The sequence below is a fragment of the Henningerozyma blattae genome, chromosome 3 (genome assembly GCF_000315915.1).
Source record: "Henningerozyma blattae CBS 6284 chromosome 3, complete genome".
NCBI classification, from domain to species: Eukaryota; Fungi; Ascomycota; class Saccharomycetes; order Saccharomycetales; family Saccharomycetaceae; genus Henningerozyma; species Henningerozyma blattae.
Genome location: NC_020187.1, coordinates 1,448,898 through 1,462,911, shown reverse-complemented (window position 1 = coordinate 1,462,911; position 14,014 = coordinate 1,448,898). Strand labels below are relative to the sequence as shown.

The window sequence follows — 14,014 nt, the reverse complement described above, 5'->3', positions numbered from 1 at the left end:
TTCTATCTTTTATTTTTCGAGATAATAAAAAAATTTTTTTGTCTCTGCATTGTCCTAAAAAGTAACATTATATTTTATTTTAATTTTTATTTTCCATTTTCATGTAGCTGGTGTTGTTCTACCGTGTAAGATGGAAGTCATAATACCATAACCAACCGTAATAACCAAGACAAACCCAGCTAGAGAAGTAGGAACACCTCTGGAAAGAAATTCACCCATTGTCAAATAACGTCTACCTTTCTTATCAATCATAGAAATAGCCGTAACGTTAGGGAAACCTGAAGATGGTAAAGCCATACCACAAGATGCTAATAATGCACAACCAAACACCAAGACTGGAGAAGCTTTGGGATCTGGTAAAGAATCACCGATTTCTTGAACTAGTGGAATCAAAATAATTGCAGAGACAGTATGTGATACAAAAGTACCAACAACTAACATTAGGACACCAAAGATACATAAAATAGCCATAACACTATCATGTTCAATTCTTTTTTGTAATGAAGTAGCAATGGTTTTCAATAGCCCAGATGAAGAAACAGCATCACCTAATGCCACAGAACCCATTGCTAAAATAACAGTTGACCATGGGAAAGTGTTCAAATCATGAGAAGTTAAGAGACCTGTACCAAAGAATAAAACAATTGGCAAGACAGCAATTTGACCAGATGCACCAAATGCACCTTCAATTTGTTTTTCAACACACCATAAGATAATAGTACCTATTGTGACAAAAATGATGAAATATTGTTTTAAAGTGAAAACAGTTCTAATTGGGGTGAATTTTTTCAATTTAGTTTCATTGATCTTAAATGTTGTACACATAATACCCCAAGCACAAAGTGTAATCAAAATACCTACAGGTAAAGCAACAGCAAAAAATTGGCCCCAACCTATACCATATGGAGCCAAATATTGCATAGAGATAATATTTTGTGGGGAAGAAATTGGAGATGCCATACCACCAACATCTGCTGCTAATGCAATACCCATGATAATAGCCTTGGCAAAAGGGGTATCAGCATCTAAATCATCTAAGACAGGTTTTAATAAAGAATATGTCAAGACTGGTGATGCCACATTAGAAATCCACATAGAAAGGAAAAACACGACTGCCATTGACATTAAAAGAACCATACTTGGTTTTGTACCTGCACCAGCTAATAACCATGATGCTAATACATTTGCAATTTCATATTGAGATAAGGCTTCACCTAAGGTAAAACCAGCAATTAAAATCATAATTGTTGATGACCACATTGTCGATAATGTTTTGGCTGATGCTGCGGCTGCCCCCATTGTAGTACCATCTGCATTCTTCAGCACTTTAAATAAGACGACTAACATTGGGACTAAGAATGCAGTGGTGAATAAAGGAATAGCTTCTAAAGCCCAAAGGAAAACACAGCATTCTACTAAAGCTAAACAACGACCTTCTACTCTATCATTCATTGTCTTAATACCTAATAGAAGACCAGTAAATAATATGATGAATGCAATTTTTGCAGCTTTCCAAGTGAAAAATAACAGAGGGATTTTAATATTATTGATAGTACCTAATTTGCCCATATTGATAGGTTTGGGTAACGGAAGATCGCGATATCTTAATCCTAATTTCAATCTTCTTGCCTCCTCCTCTTCATTTTTAGATATTTCATCATTTGTTTGTGATAATAAGCCTAGCATATCCTTCCAAGTATTTGATCTTTCCCAAACAATATGGTCATGTAAGAAAGATTTCAATTCCATTTTACAATTTTCTAGATTTAAAGATTGATTTGTTATAATAGAATAAAATTCTATTAATTGAGAAATTTTATTATTCAAAACGTCTAAAGTATCCCATTGGAAAGTGTAAATATCATTATAGAAAACACGAGATTGGATTAAATCAGTTCTCGTAGTTAATAGTAGAACTTTATCAGCCTTTTTAGTAATTTTTGTAAACCCAATAGAATTTAATTCAATAAAAGATTTCAAATTGGCACAAATCAATGTATAAATTAATAATAGTATTGTTTTAATAAAGATTTCTTTTGAGAATTGACTATTAAAATCGTTATAGTTTAAAAGGGCTGTATTTTCTTGATCATCATATTGTTCTATATCTTCTTCATAATCGAAATCTTCTTCTGAGTAATCTATAGTGGTTCTTGATCTTAATTCTGTGATGGAAGTATGTTCTAATGCTTCAATATCTGGAGTCTTGCTTGATTTATGAATCTCTTCGATGATGGCAGTTTCCTTTAGATCATTAGAATTATTTAAATTTCCCTTTAAATATGGTGATGTTTCATCTTCTATTGTAAGTTCACTTGAGAAATTACTATTTCCATCTTGAGTTTGTAAAATATTAGAATCATGATGATTAATGATATGTTCTTTTTGTAAATCTAATAATAAGTTTTCAAATTTTTCATACAATTTCAATTCAGTTCTCTTATAAAAATCATCTACCTTGTTTCTTTCATCAGTTAATTTATTGACAAATGTATCATAAGTGTTTTCAATGGAAGATTTATCATCATTGGAGGATATAGATGAATGACGAGATGACGAAAATAACGAATCTTTGGGCTTTTTCAATGAATGGATCTTTGTAGAAATTTTATTTTTCTTAGTAGAGCTTGTATTATTTGAATCTGATTGATCTTTTTCAGGTGAATCATAATCTTGTAATTCTATAATTGTATCATTATGTGGTAGTGTATTTAAATATGAATTTGAATTAGAAGCAGATGAATTATTTTTCTTGGTAAAGGAGAATTTCTTTAATTTATCTTTGAAATTTTTTCTCTTGGGACTTGAATTATTACTCTGTTTCTCTAGGTCATCAAAAGGATCCTCAGTATTAGGGTTTCTTTTCAACTCATCGGTTTGCAAAGTATATATCAAATTCTTCAATTCATTATAATCCATGTAATGGTTCTGCCATTCTGGAACTGCATTATATTTTAGGAAATGGGAGAATCTCATGATGCTGCGGCAGGAGAATTGGCAGAATTCAATGCTACGATTATAAACTCTCGACTTTGCGAAGGGAGAATGTTTGTTTGGATTGTTTGCTTTAGAGTCTCACAGTACTCTATTAAAATAACTTACTAAAGGAGCCCAGACGGTATATATATGGGCTAGATTGCAGACTCTTAAAAGCTAGCAAAAAAAAGTACCAGAAAAAAAGAAAGTTGAAGATTAATGAAAATTTTCTTCAATTGTCGATGAGTTATTTGCAAAATAAGGCCCTCTTGTGTAAATAATTCCAGTTACCATAGACTGGTTGACTACACCTTGACAGACAAAGATGCATAGGAACGGGGCGTAATCCAACCTGGATCAAGTAGTTATCTACGAAGGAAGGCAGTGTTTGTGAACCGTCCCTGAAAGGGTGGCCAGGGATGCCAATAGCTGACATTGAACTGGTTGGGATGGATGGGATATGAGCTTAAACATGTGAGTGATATATTTGCAGGCACGTACTTCTCGAACGCTATGCTCCATTTGGTTATTCCTTTTTTTCTACCCGGTTCGGCTGGTAGGAGATACAAAACGTGCACGATCAATTTTCCTGCAAGATTTGTATCTAGGCCTGATAAATCCCGCAATTAGGGTTTATAGTTAGGGTTATGTCATTTGTGAATGCTATATTGCCATAAACGGAAAATGTTCAGCGGCCAACCCAAATAATGATAAGTAAGAATTGGTTATAAAATGGCATATTGAAACATATTAAAATTTACTATTGATATGTTAGATCTAAGGTTTTAGAATGTGTTGGTATTTAGTTATTTTAGATGAAAAATGTGTTTCTGTAATATTTAAAGAGATTTACTTAAAGATCTTTTATATATATATGATTTTCTTATTTCGCGTTTATACTCGGTGGCGAATGCGGCTGAAGAGGGCGGGTAACCAAGAAAGGGGATTCCAATTTAATAAGCTAATAAGAGATTGATAAAAAGATATGTATTTGAATAATGTTAATTTATGATTCAAGTAAGTGTTGTATTTAATGTCATTCTTTTTAAGTTTCATAGTAATGGAATTGCTAGTGTTGCAATATCAGTACTGCAAAGGTTTATAATCCTTAATAAAATATGATTACAGCTTAAAATAGCCATACTTATAAAATTTCCCAAGAGTAGCTAAAGTTATTACTAAAGGCATTTCTTGTAAGTGAATGGACACGACTAAAATTTGCTGGAAAGTAATTATGTTATTTTCCAGCAACAAAATTACATCAAAAACATCACTATTTAATAATGCCGGCCTCTCTACAATTTCAGTAACTTTTCTATATTAATTCTATAATGAGTTGGACAAAAAGAAAGATTTTATTGAAATATCAAAATGAATTAATCGTGAAAACTATATCGTTAAAATTTCCAATAACAACAGCTTTCATGGCCAAGTTGGTAAGGCGCCACACTAGTAATGTGGAGATCATCAGTTCGACTCTGGTTGAAAGCAATTTATTTTTTTTGAAAATCTGAGAGTGGTCACGTGATACAATAAGCTTCTCAATACTCATGTCAGCAATAGTTATTGCTTGTTTGTTTGTTTTGGCTTGTTATCATGTATTTAATATACAGCAATGTATTTTTATTATAGAATATACCTTACATAATACAACAATCCTTGACTCCAAGACCATACATTACTTTCTCCACATCTCTCTTTACTTTTAACCAATCACTTCTTCGTTGAACAAATTCATAAATTTCTTCTTGTGAAAAGATACTTTGAAATTTGCCTACATCAGAAATTAATCGTCCTAATTCTTTAGAATCTTTCCCAGATACAATATATAATTGGCCAATGTTTTTCAAGCCTGCAAATAATGGGATAATATTTTTTTGTCTTAGTCTGTATGCAATAAATTCATAATAATAATTTAGGTCTGCAATTAAATAAATGGCACCTTCTGTAGATATGATATTTCTTTTGATTTGTTTCACAACTTCATTGAAAAATCGATCTCCAATCTCTTGCTGATACACATCAATTGTACCTTTATCAGTAGCACCGTTTAATAAAAAACAATGGTTGTTTAATAATTCAATTACTTTGATAGCACATTTAGTTGGATGTATCTCGCCATGATTAATGGCGAAATTATCATTACTTGATCTAATGTTATAGTCGTCCGGAAGTTGAACTGTTCTAAATATAAAATTCATTTCAGTAAATAATTTATTAATACCAATTGTTAATCCCTCTGCAACATAATCATCAATCATTGTTTCGAATTTTTTTTTGGTTTGAATCACTTCATTTAAAAAATCTCGATTCTTATCAATGATTTTTTTATTTTCCAATTCATTTTTATAAAAAATTGAAATCATTTGTAATATAATATCACCGATATTAATTAACTCTGTAAATTTCACTAAAGGTTCTACTTGAGTTTCTACTTGATCTATTTTAAATTCTATACTCTTAATCTTATCAGTATCATATTCCTCTAATAATCCAATGGCTTTCTCAAAAGATGGTTTAATATGATTAATATTTAATTCAGTTATCAAGATCTTAAAGATCTCTTGGCATTCAGCCTTATATATTGGTGTAACCTCCCTTAAATCTTTGAAAGCAGACATTTCTTCAATTAAATCTTTTGTCTCTTGAATAACTTTATAAATTAAGTCAAGACTAATGAATGATTTGATATTTTGTAAATTAGTATTCAGTAAATTTAAATTATAATCTACTTGTAACTTTTGTCTTTCTTTTTGTTTCTCTGTGGTAGAAGAATTTTGCAATTTAAACATATTTGTAAATGAGGATAAAAAATCATTTTTGCCATTGGAATTGGAATTGGAATTAGAACCATTCTGTTTAGCAATGGATTGATCCTTTAATGAGTTGTAAATCTCTTTATTTTGTTCACTTTGTTTCTTAGCAATATCAGAATTAAATTTAATTAATTCTTTATGGATTTGTTCTTGATAAAAATTTGGTACTAATTTCAAATAATTTAAAATAAATGGTTCCATATATAAATCAATAAATTCTTTTAAAACTTTATGGAAAGTGGGACCAGCATTAATAGATTCTTTCAAATTATCAATTAAGTCATTTTTTAAAAGATTGTAAATAATTGGAATAGTAAATAGTTTAGATTCAGTTTCATTCTTGAGTAACTTATTTCTTGATTTCTTTGGTATTTTTTCATTATTAGTGTTTGTTGATGGGTCATTTTTGGTCTTATCATCTTCTGTTAAACATGATCTAAGTGATTCAATTATAAATTGTATAAAATTTTCACAGTATGATATAAGTATAGGGTATTCATCTGAAAATATGGTGTCCACAATATCAATTTTTTCATTTAAAAATATCTTCATATTCTCAATTAATGCAACTAAGTGTTTATTTTCTTTAGAAAATTCTGTCTCATCTAAAGTGGATACATCAAGTTTATTCTTACTCTCCGTTTCAGTACCTTTATTACCATCACCTTGATTTTTTATCTCTTCGGTAATAATGTTGTTATTGTCATTATTACCGAGAGGTTCATTATTTTTAAATTTGTCGTTATTAATGCTATCATTATTATCATTTACTTGGCCAAGTGAAATTGTATCAGTATTACTATTAATAGTAATGTCCTTAATAGTATCAATTTCCAACTCATTTGTTTCACTCCTTATAGAATTAATGCTATTTGAATAACCTCTAGAATTATCTTTTGAAAACTGTTTTACTAAATCAATACTTGAACTATTTTGATGTTTAAACCTTTTAAAAACAGTAGTTGAATCTTTCCATATTTTATCATTAAACTTCAAATCGTCCAAATCATAAGGATTTTGAGTCTTAAAGAATTCAAGAGCGTTTGTTTCTTCATTAGATAGAATCAAAACTTTAATAAAAATATGAATTTTTTTATAGTTTTTCTCTTGATATAAACTTTCCATTTCCTTCAGAACTGTATTAATGAAAAAATCACGTATGATCTTTAGTTGCTGTTTAGTTTTATTGTAGTAATTATAATCGTTTTTATTAGAGTTATTAAATAACTCAATATTATTTATGATCTTGATTTGGAATAGGGGATCAGATTGATATTTTTTGGGAAAAAAATTTCCAAGATTATTATTAATCAATTTATCACAATAACTATTAAATACATTAAAAAATACTGCATATTTACTCTTAGCTGTCTTGGGTGTAAAACTCGTTATTTTATCAAAAATATCCATTGGTGTAAAACTTTGAGCTGAACCATTATCAAATAGTTTGTTTATGAGATTGCTTTCATTATTTGGATTATTAATCGGCGGATCTATACTCTCTTCATTATTATTCCTCTTTATCTCCATAGATAATAGTTTTCCTGACCAATAGTCATCGTCATATTTTCCCTTTAAGTGAGTATCATGAGTTGATTTATTTAATGATTGAAAAGTTAAATAATCTTTTGTATTCAAATAGGAAGCAATATTTTGTACGATTTCTGGAACTTTTAGTAAATCTTCCATACTTAGTTCTAGTCTCTCTTTCTACGTCTCAACATCTTTATAGAGGCTCAATTTCATTTACATCGCTAATTAGCATCATATATAGCATATGTTATTCAATATTAATTTCCTAGATTTTTCGGAATCCGATTTGGGTTCAAAATTGATGTTTCGTTTAAGTAGATTTGTTATGGCAACCAGTTTTGGTAATAAGGAAAAATTGTAGCTTTAGGAATTTTTTTAATTTTAAAAAAAATTTGTAGAATTAAACTTTTCAAAAAAATATTTGTATTAATTGAAAATTAATGCAATCAACGGTAAAAACTGAAAATATATATAAACAAAACGTGAGGAACTAATGTTAGTAGTAGTCTAGCCTATTTGATAGTGAGCGATAAACTTTCAATTTCGCATCATCAATGGCTCCCCTTTGAAGATAGTTCATCTCATTATAAATTGAGGTGTATTTTAGAATAAAAAGAAGTATGAAGAATATTTCGCTCTTTAAAGAGGTATTAGGCGATTTTTTGCTAGCAATTATGATTGTTCAGATAACTGCTGATCAGCATTTTAACTAACTTTCCAGAAAATAGTTTAGAGTGTTTCCATCTTTCTATCGTATTCTCATTATTTACTATAAGTTTGAGTTCAAATGATAATAACAACATTTTTTTGAGTTATTGTAAAGTATTACCATGGATTTTTCTAGAAAAACTATTATCACCTATATATATAACAAGACTGAATAAATTAAGGTTCCAAAAAAAGTATCCTTATTAACATACTTTTAAGATAAAATTTGAGAGGTATACAAAGGACAAGAAGGTCTAGGATACTCTGCACTAAAATTTCTCGTAGATATATAAAGTAGATGTATTTTAGCTTTTCCAAAGCTCAAAGGATCTTCTTAGCCTATTGAGTTTTTTGTTAGACTTTTATTTATTTAATATCCACAAAGCCCAAATATAATTGTATTCCATTATAGATTAAGCATGTGATTGGTATTTCTATAAACTATTTGTAATAATGAACATTGTTACTGTGGCGCCAAAATAGTTTTAGATAAATCATGTTTCCTAATCTTAATGTAGAAATAAACGCAGTTTGGGCTTTTATTCGCTCACTCAACTATTTATTCTCTCATTTAATTTTTTATTCATTCATTTACTCATTGTTATTGAACAAGACGATATAGTAATATTTCTTTAATTAGTTCTACTCAATGGTATATATGTTTGTTATACCTTCACTTTTCCCTTTTTTTAGAAAAAATGTTTCCTTAACTTCAAATTTTATTAGCTTTTGAAAAGATAATAATTTCGACCAAATAATGAGTCTTTAGTAATAATTACTAGTCCGATTTTTGTTTTAAATTAAAAAAATTACCTCTGAATTTTTTTTAGTCTTTAATTGATTAAATTTTGATTCTTCAAATACTACTCCTTCAGTGTTAAAATATTTAAGATTTTTCAATAGAATATGGCTTGTTCTATTATCTAAAATTAAATGGTTTATTTATTTTATTACCTATTCCAATTTTACATGACCAAATCTCAGAAATACTCCAATACGACTTGAATGATTAAACGATGATATATTATTATTGATATTATTATTTCTTTCTTATTACTATCATTTTGATTTTTGACAAGAAAATGAGATAGTAGTGTTTTTTTAACTACAAATTATATATTTCCATATTGATAATTACGAAATTATTTTTTGTATTAATGATCTGGAGTTTTATAATTTTGTATCAAATACAATTTTTTTTCTTTAAAAATTTAGTTTTTTTTTAAAAAATTCCATTATTTAGTTCATATTTAGTAGTGAATAATATAGTTACTTTGTTTAATAATAATATCATAACTTTCTTGGTAATACTTGAAGGTTGGTTATTCCCAAAAATATGCACTTTACAGATATGAATTTGTCATTTCATCTTCATAACTCACTTTAGTTTATAACTGTTGCCTAAAGATATTTGTATTTTGTTATTATTATATTATAGAATAGAAAAAAAAACTATCCTACCTTATTTTTTTCTACAATAGAAATAGAAAAAATATTTAAAAGGGAAAAATCTCCTGAAGATTGTACTTGTGATTAGTTTTATACCAGATCATTAGTATCCATTTCTTAATATTTCTCGAAAGCTTATTAGGAAAAAAAAGCTTTTACCTATTATTATAGAAAAAAGTAACTCAATTTTATTATGGTAAGCAAGTATTTAAGATAAAATAAGTAGATTTTTATCGGAAGTATAAGTTGTATTAATGTTAGAGTCCGACATTATTTAGAGAATAATTCTGTTGTTAATAGTAAAATTATATTATAGAAACCTCCTACCCTTCTGAGTAGGAATAAATTATATAAAAATAAATATAATAAATACAAACTTATAAACGAATTTATGCAGGCTATTTATACGTTTCAATTTTGGACGAGAAGAGCCAATTCATGTTCTATACCTAATGAAAATATTTTTACTTAGCTTACCTGTTTAGTGTATCAGGATAATTATAATTAGATATATAATATTATGACACATCATTTACTTCAATAGTTAATCTTATGACACATGAATTACCTAATTGGGATTTTATTAGTATTATTATTTGTACATCATACTCTTCTATGATTCCTAAACTAGTAATTATTACTTGTTTACGCATAAAGACCTATTATATCTATTAACATTCATTTTCAACAGATTACTTTCGAGAAAATTAATAATACTAAGACTTGAAAACATGTGGTAATAATTTTGTCTTCGGTAGTATATTATTGTCAGAGCTGTGGCATTATGTGTCATAAGTCGTGGGTTTGTGTTAACAGCTAATAAAGTATGAATTTAGTCGTAATTGTGGCTTTATACAACAAATAATAACAACTTAATATAATAAATAATCCAACATGCATTAAGCATACGTGGTCTTACTACTAAAAATACCCAAGTAGTGATATTAAGAAGGTATTAGGATATGTTAGGAATATTCAAAATACTGCCTACGTTCAACAAATATTAACCAGCGGCCGAACTGTTCCAAATAATTGTTGCTCATAGTTTAATTCTTAGTTAAGTAATCTGTTTGAATAATTATTATATTATTTATTATAAAAAATCTCCGTGCTTCTTTCGAAAGGGAATATATAATATATACAGGATATACAATGAACAGTTATAAACTTTTGAGATATTTTCGTGGTAATTTACAGTCCAAAAAATGGACAGATCCACCATCAACGAATTGATGGTCTGATATTAAAATAGAACCTATCACATCCTAATACCTTCTTAATATCACTACTTGGGTATTTTTAGTAGTAAGACCACGTATGCTCAATGCATGTTGGATTATTTATTATATTAAGTTGTTATTATTTGTTGTATAAAGCCACAATTACGACTAAATTCATACTTTATTAGCTGTTAACACAAACCCACGACTTATGACACATAACGCCACAGCTCTGACAAATATTAATTTTATAAATTTGCATATAACTTCAATATCATCAGATTAATCCAGAATTTAAAATACTTTATTCTCCAAATAGTATCTTGAAATTTATTTTTAGACTGGAAATTGTTAGTTCATTGCGTGTATCTTTCCTCTTATATCTATCTAATATGCCATAAAAGGAGAGCTCATAAATGAAATAAATATAATATTAAACTTGTTAGTATAGTAAATGATAACATGTTGAAATAAATAAGTAAAGTATATACAATATGTCAATTGACTTAGGAATATAAAACGTGTAAAGTTTAGTTAATATCTTAAACGTTTAAAACCAATCTTGCAATTGACATTACTAAAATACATTAAATTAAATTAAGTATTACAATTATTAGTATTAGAATAAAAAAACATCTGCATAAGAAGTAAACAATATCTCTAATAAAATAAAACAGTAAAAACCTTGATAAAGTACGGGATATTTTCCAGATCAAGAAATAAGTCCGCGCAAGTGGTTTAGTGGTAAAATCCAACGTTGCCATCGTTGGGCCCCCGGTTCGATTCCGGGCTTGCGCATATTTATAATTTTTTTACCATTTACCAGAATTTCCACCAGCTGTTATTATTTTTTTGTTCTTCGAGTTTTCTAATTTGTTGTAATTCATCTTTAGCATTTTTTATAATTTTTTGTTGGTTTTCAGTCTCAAGACGAGCTTGGATATTGAAGACATCGTTGTTTAAAGGTTCATTCCTATTTCTTTCTAATGGAGATGGAATTGCACCTGTTTTCCATATTGGGTCATTTCTCTGTGTAGAAGTTCTTGCCATATCAATTAGTTCTTGTTGTTCCAAATGTCTTAGCTTCTTGTTCTTTTCATATAAAGCTCTATTTTCTGGAGAAAAACTATCAAGCAACTGCTGGTCAGTTGGTGTGGTATATTTAAATAATAGAACACCTGTAGCAATTACTGCACCACCATAAGCATACACTTTCATCCAACGCATTAAAACAGATCTTTGCATGATTATTTGAAGTAGAGGTTTTTCTTTTTATGTCATTACCTTGTTTTAGCATTTAGTATTTTAGGGATGACTGTTTTTATCATTTTCGCTTAAATTCAAAATTTAAAGACCGGGTGGTGGTAGTTTTAAGAATTCCAGGAATTCTCAAAAATGCCATTAAATCCTTCACAAACAAAATGAATATGTAATATGAAATAATGGGATCCATTGAAATAAATAGATTAGTGTACATAAGGTAACGATTATATATCTACATACGTTATAGACTTGCTAATACAAATATTCATACGTGATAAGTCTTTAATAATTCATTAATAGAAATTGATTTATTTTAACTGGATAATTCTTTAAATAAGAATGGTGTAAAAACTTTAACTGCAGTAACCCAGATCATAATAGCTTCAAATAAAGCCATTGGTAAGCCAGAAATACCTTTTTCTTGAAAATTGATCAGTATTGAATATAAAGCTACTGAAAAGAAAACCTTCGTTAATTTGAATGGACTTGGTAAAACACCAGCTAAAAATTGGACTGGAGTATTTACACAATCACCACCTCGTTGGAAATATTGGAAACAACCTTTTTGTAAGGCTCTCAAGTATTGATTATCAGCAGCAAATAAAGAATATAATGCAATTGATAAGACATTTATAACAACATCATAATTTTTCTTTTCGTAATGGAAATCTAATAATTCATCTAAAACTGTTGGTCTATCAGCGAAATCCAAATCACCAATCTTTTTAATCATCTGAGCTACATCATGTAGACCGACAGTCATACCACCACCGGTTAACGGATGTCTCATATTCAAGGCATCACCGATAACACATAATCCAATGACATCATTTGATTTAGCTGGCAAATAGGAATTTGGCATAGCTCTATATTTCCCACTTTCTAATGCTTTATCAAACGATGGGCCTAAGGATTTTGGCATATAAGGTTGCACATCTTTAGCCAACCAAGATTTCAAGTCCTTAGGAACTTTAGCACTATTGTAAGCACAAAGAACTCTTGTTTCTTCTGGACTGATTTGGTAAGCAATGATTGGCATATGATTTGTACCTAAGATAACATGACCATGATTTTGAACCGGCATATTTGCATGATATAGTGCAAGTCCTACAAAAGAGGAATTAACAGTAGGAACATGAGTTGGACTCAATTCCTTTCTGAAACGAGAAAAGATACCATCACAAACAAAAGTTAAGTGAGCATGGAAATCAATTTTCCCACGACCTTCAATATCAACCTTTGTACCAACTACTTCATTCTTATTATCTTTTAAAACTTCAATACAAGTACCTTGAACACGAGTCACATTTGGTTCTTGTGCCACAATATTTCTTAAGTTCATCAAAAATTTCCCATGCACAAAAGCAACACCTCTTTCTCTTTCATCATCTTCAAAATCTTTAATTTTAATAGTCGAATCATTCAAAACTTTATCATTACCACCTTTTACAAGACCAGAGATTTTTTCAATGGGCTTTAAATCAGCCTTATAAGGATATGGAATGTCAACATGTTCACCATTATAGAAAACAGTATACCCTGTGGCAGGATAGGCATCAATATTATTAATTGCTTGAACCATCCCTAAACTTCTCAAAGCTCTAACCCCCCCAGGTTGCATCAATTCACCAACAATACGATCTGGCATTGACCATTCCTTTTCAATAATCAAAACTTTCTTACCCTTTCTGGCTAGCCCAGTTGCAACACAGGGTCCAATGACACCTGCACCTATAACAATGGCATCGTATACGATCTTTTCATCAGCTGTAGTTAAATTATCAACTGTCATTTCTTATTCGATTTATTTTTGTGTTTGCGTAAATGATTATAATTAACGTTCTCTAATGGTAATAAAAAGAATCAATTAAGCTAGTTATGCACCATTCGAGAATACAATCAGAAAACTTCTTCTTTTTATATCTTTATGTTCTCCACTCTCGTGTCTCCTTCCGCATCTCGTACAGCTCGAATTCTCAGTCTTCTCGCACAATCATGAGACTTCACGATTTCAGCCTTCTAGTAACTAATTGCCTGGCTGTAGGTCCA

The 14,014-nt window shown here is 29.3% G+C and overlaps 4 protein-coding genes and 2 non-coding genes across 6 annotated transcripts; 2 read left to right on the top strand and 4 right to left on the bottom strand.

The window, feature by feature from the left end:
• Positions 1–99: 99 nt before the first annotated feature.
• TBLA0C06010 (uncharacterized protein) lies at positions 100–2,976 on the bottom strand (the record flags this gene model as incomplete). Its single annotated transcript, XM_004179869.1, has 1 exon — positions 100–2,976. One exon carries the CDS (start codon positions 2,974–2,976, stop codon positions 100–102), a length of 2,877 nt encoding a protein of 958 aa, XP_004179917.1.
• Positions 2,977–4,394: 1,418 nt separating this feature from the next.
• Positions 4,395–4,467, top strand: TBLA0Ctrna12T. Its single transcript has one exon. It is a non-coding gene; the product is annotated as a tRNA-Thr (tRNA).
• A 149-nt stretch (positions 4,468–4,616) lies between these two features.
• On the bottom strand, positions 4,617–7,481 carry RCY1 (Rcy1p; the record flags this gene model as incomplete). Its single annotated transcript, XM_004179868.1, has 1 exon — positions 4,617–7,481. One exon carries the CDS (start codon positions 7,479–7,481, stop codon positions 4,617–4,619), a length of 2,865 nt encoding a protein of 954 aa, XP_004179916.1.
• Positions 7,482–11,429: 3,948 nt separating this feature from the next.
• Positions 11,430–11,500, top strand: TBLA0Ctrna14G. The gene has a single exon. It is a non-coding gene; the product is annotated as a tRNA-Gly (tRNA).
• A 21-nt stretch (positions 11,501–11,521) lies between these two features.
• Positions 11,522–11,947, bottom strand: CBP4 (Cbp4p; the record flags this gene model as incomplete). Its single annotated transcript, XM_004179867.1, has 1 exon — positions 11,522–11,947. The coding sequence occupies one exon, from the start codon at positions 11,945–11,947 to the stop codon at positions 11,522–11,524; it is 426 nt and encodes a 141-aa protein (XP_004179915.1).
• A 331-nt stretch (positions 11,948–12,278) lies between these two features.
• On the bottom strand, positions 12,279–13,757 carry TBLA0C05980 (uncharacterized protein; the record flags this gene model as incomplete). The annotated part of the gene is made up of 1 exon (XM_004179866.1): positions 12,279–13,757. The coding sequence occupies one exon, from the start codon at positions 13,755–13,757 to the stop codon at positions 12,279–12,281; it is 1,479 nt and encodes a 492-aa protein (XP_004179914.1).
• Positions 13,758–14,014: the final 257 nt, after the last annotated feature.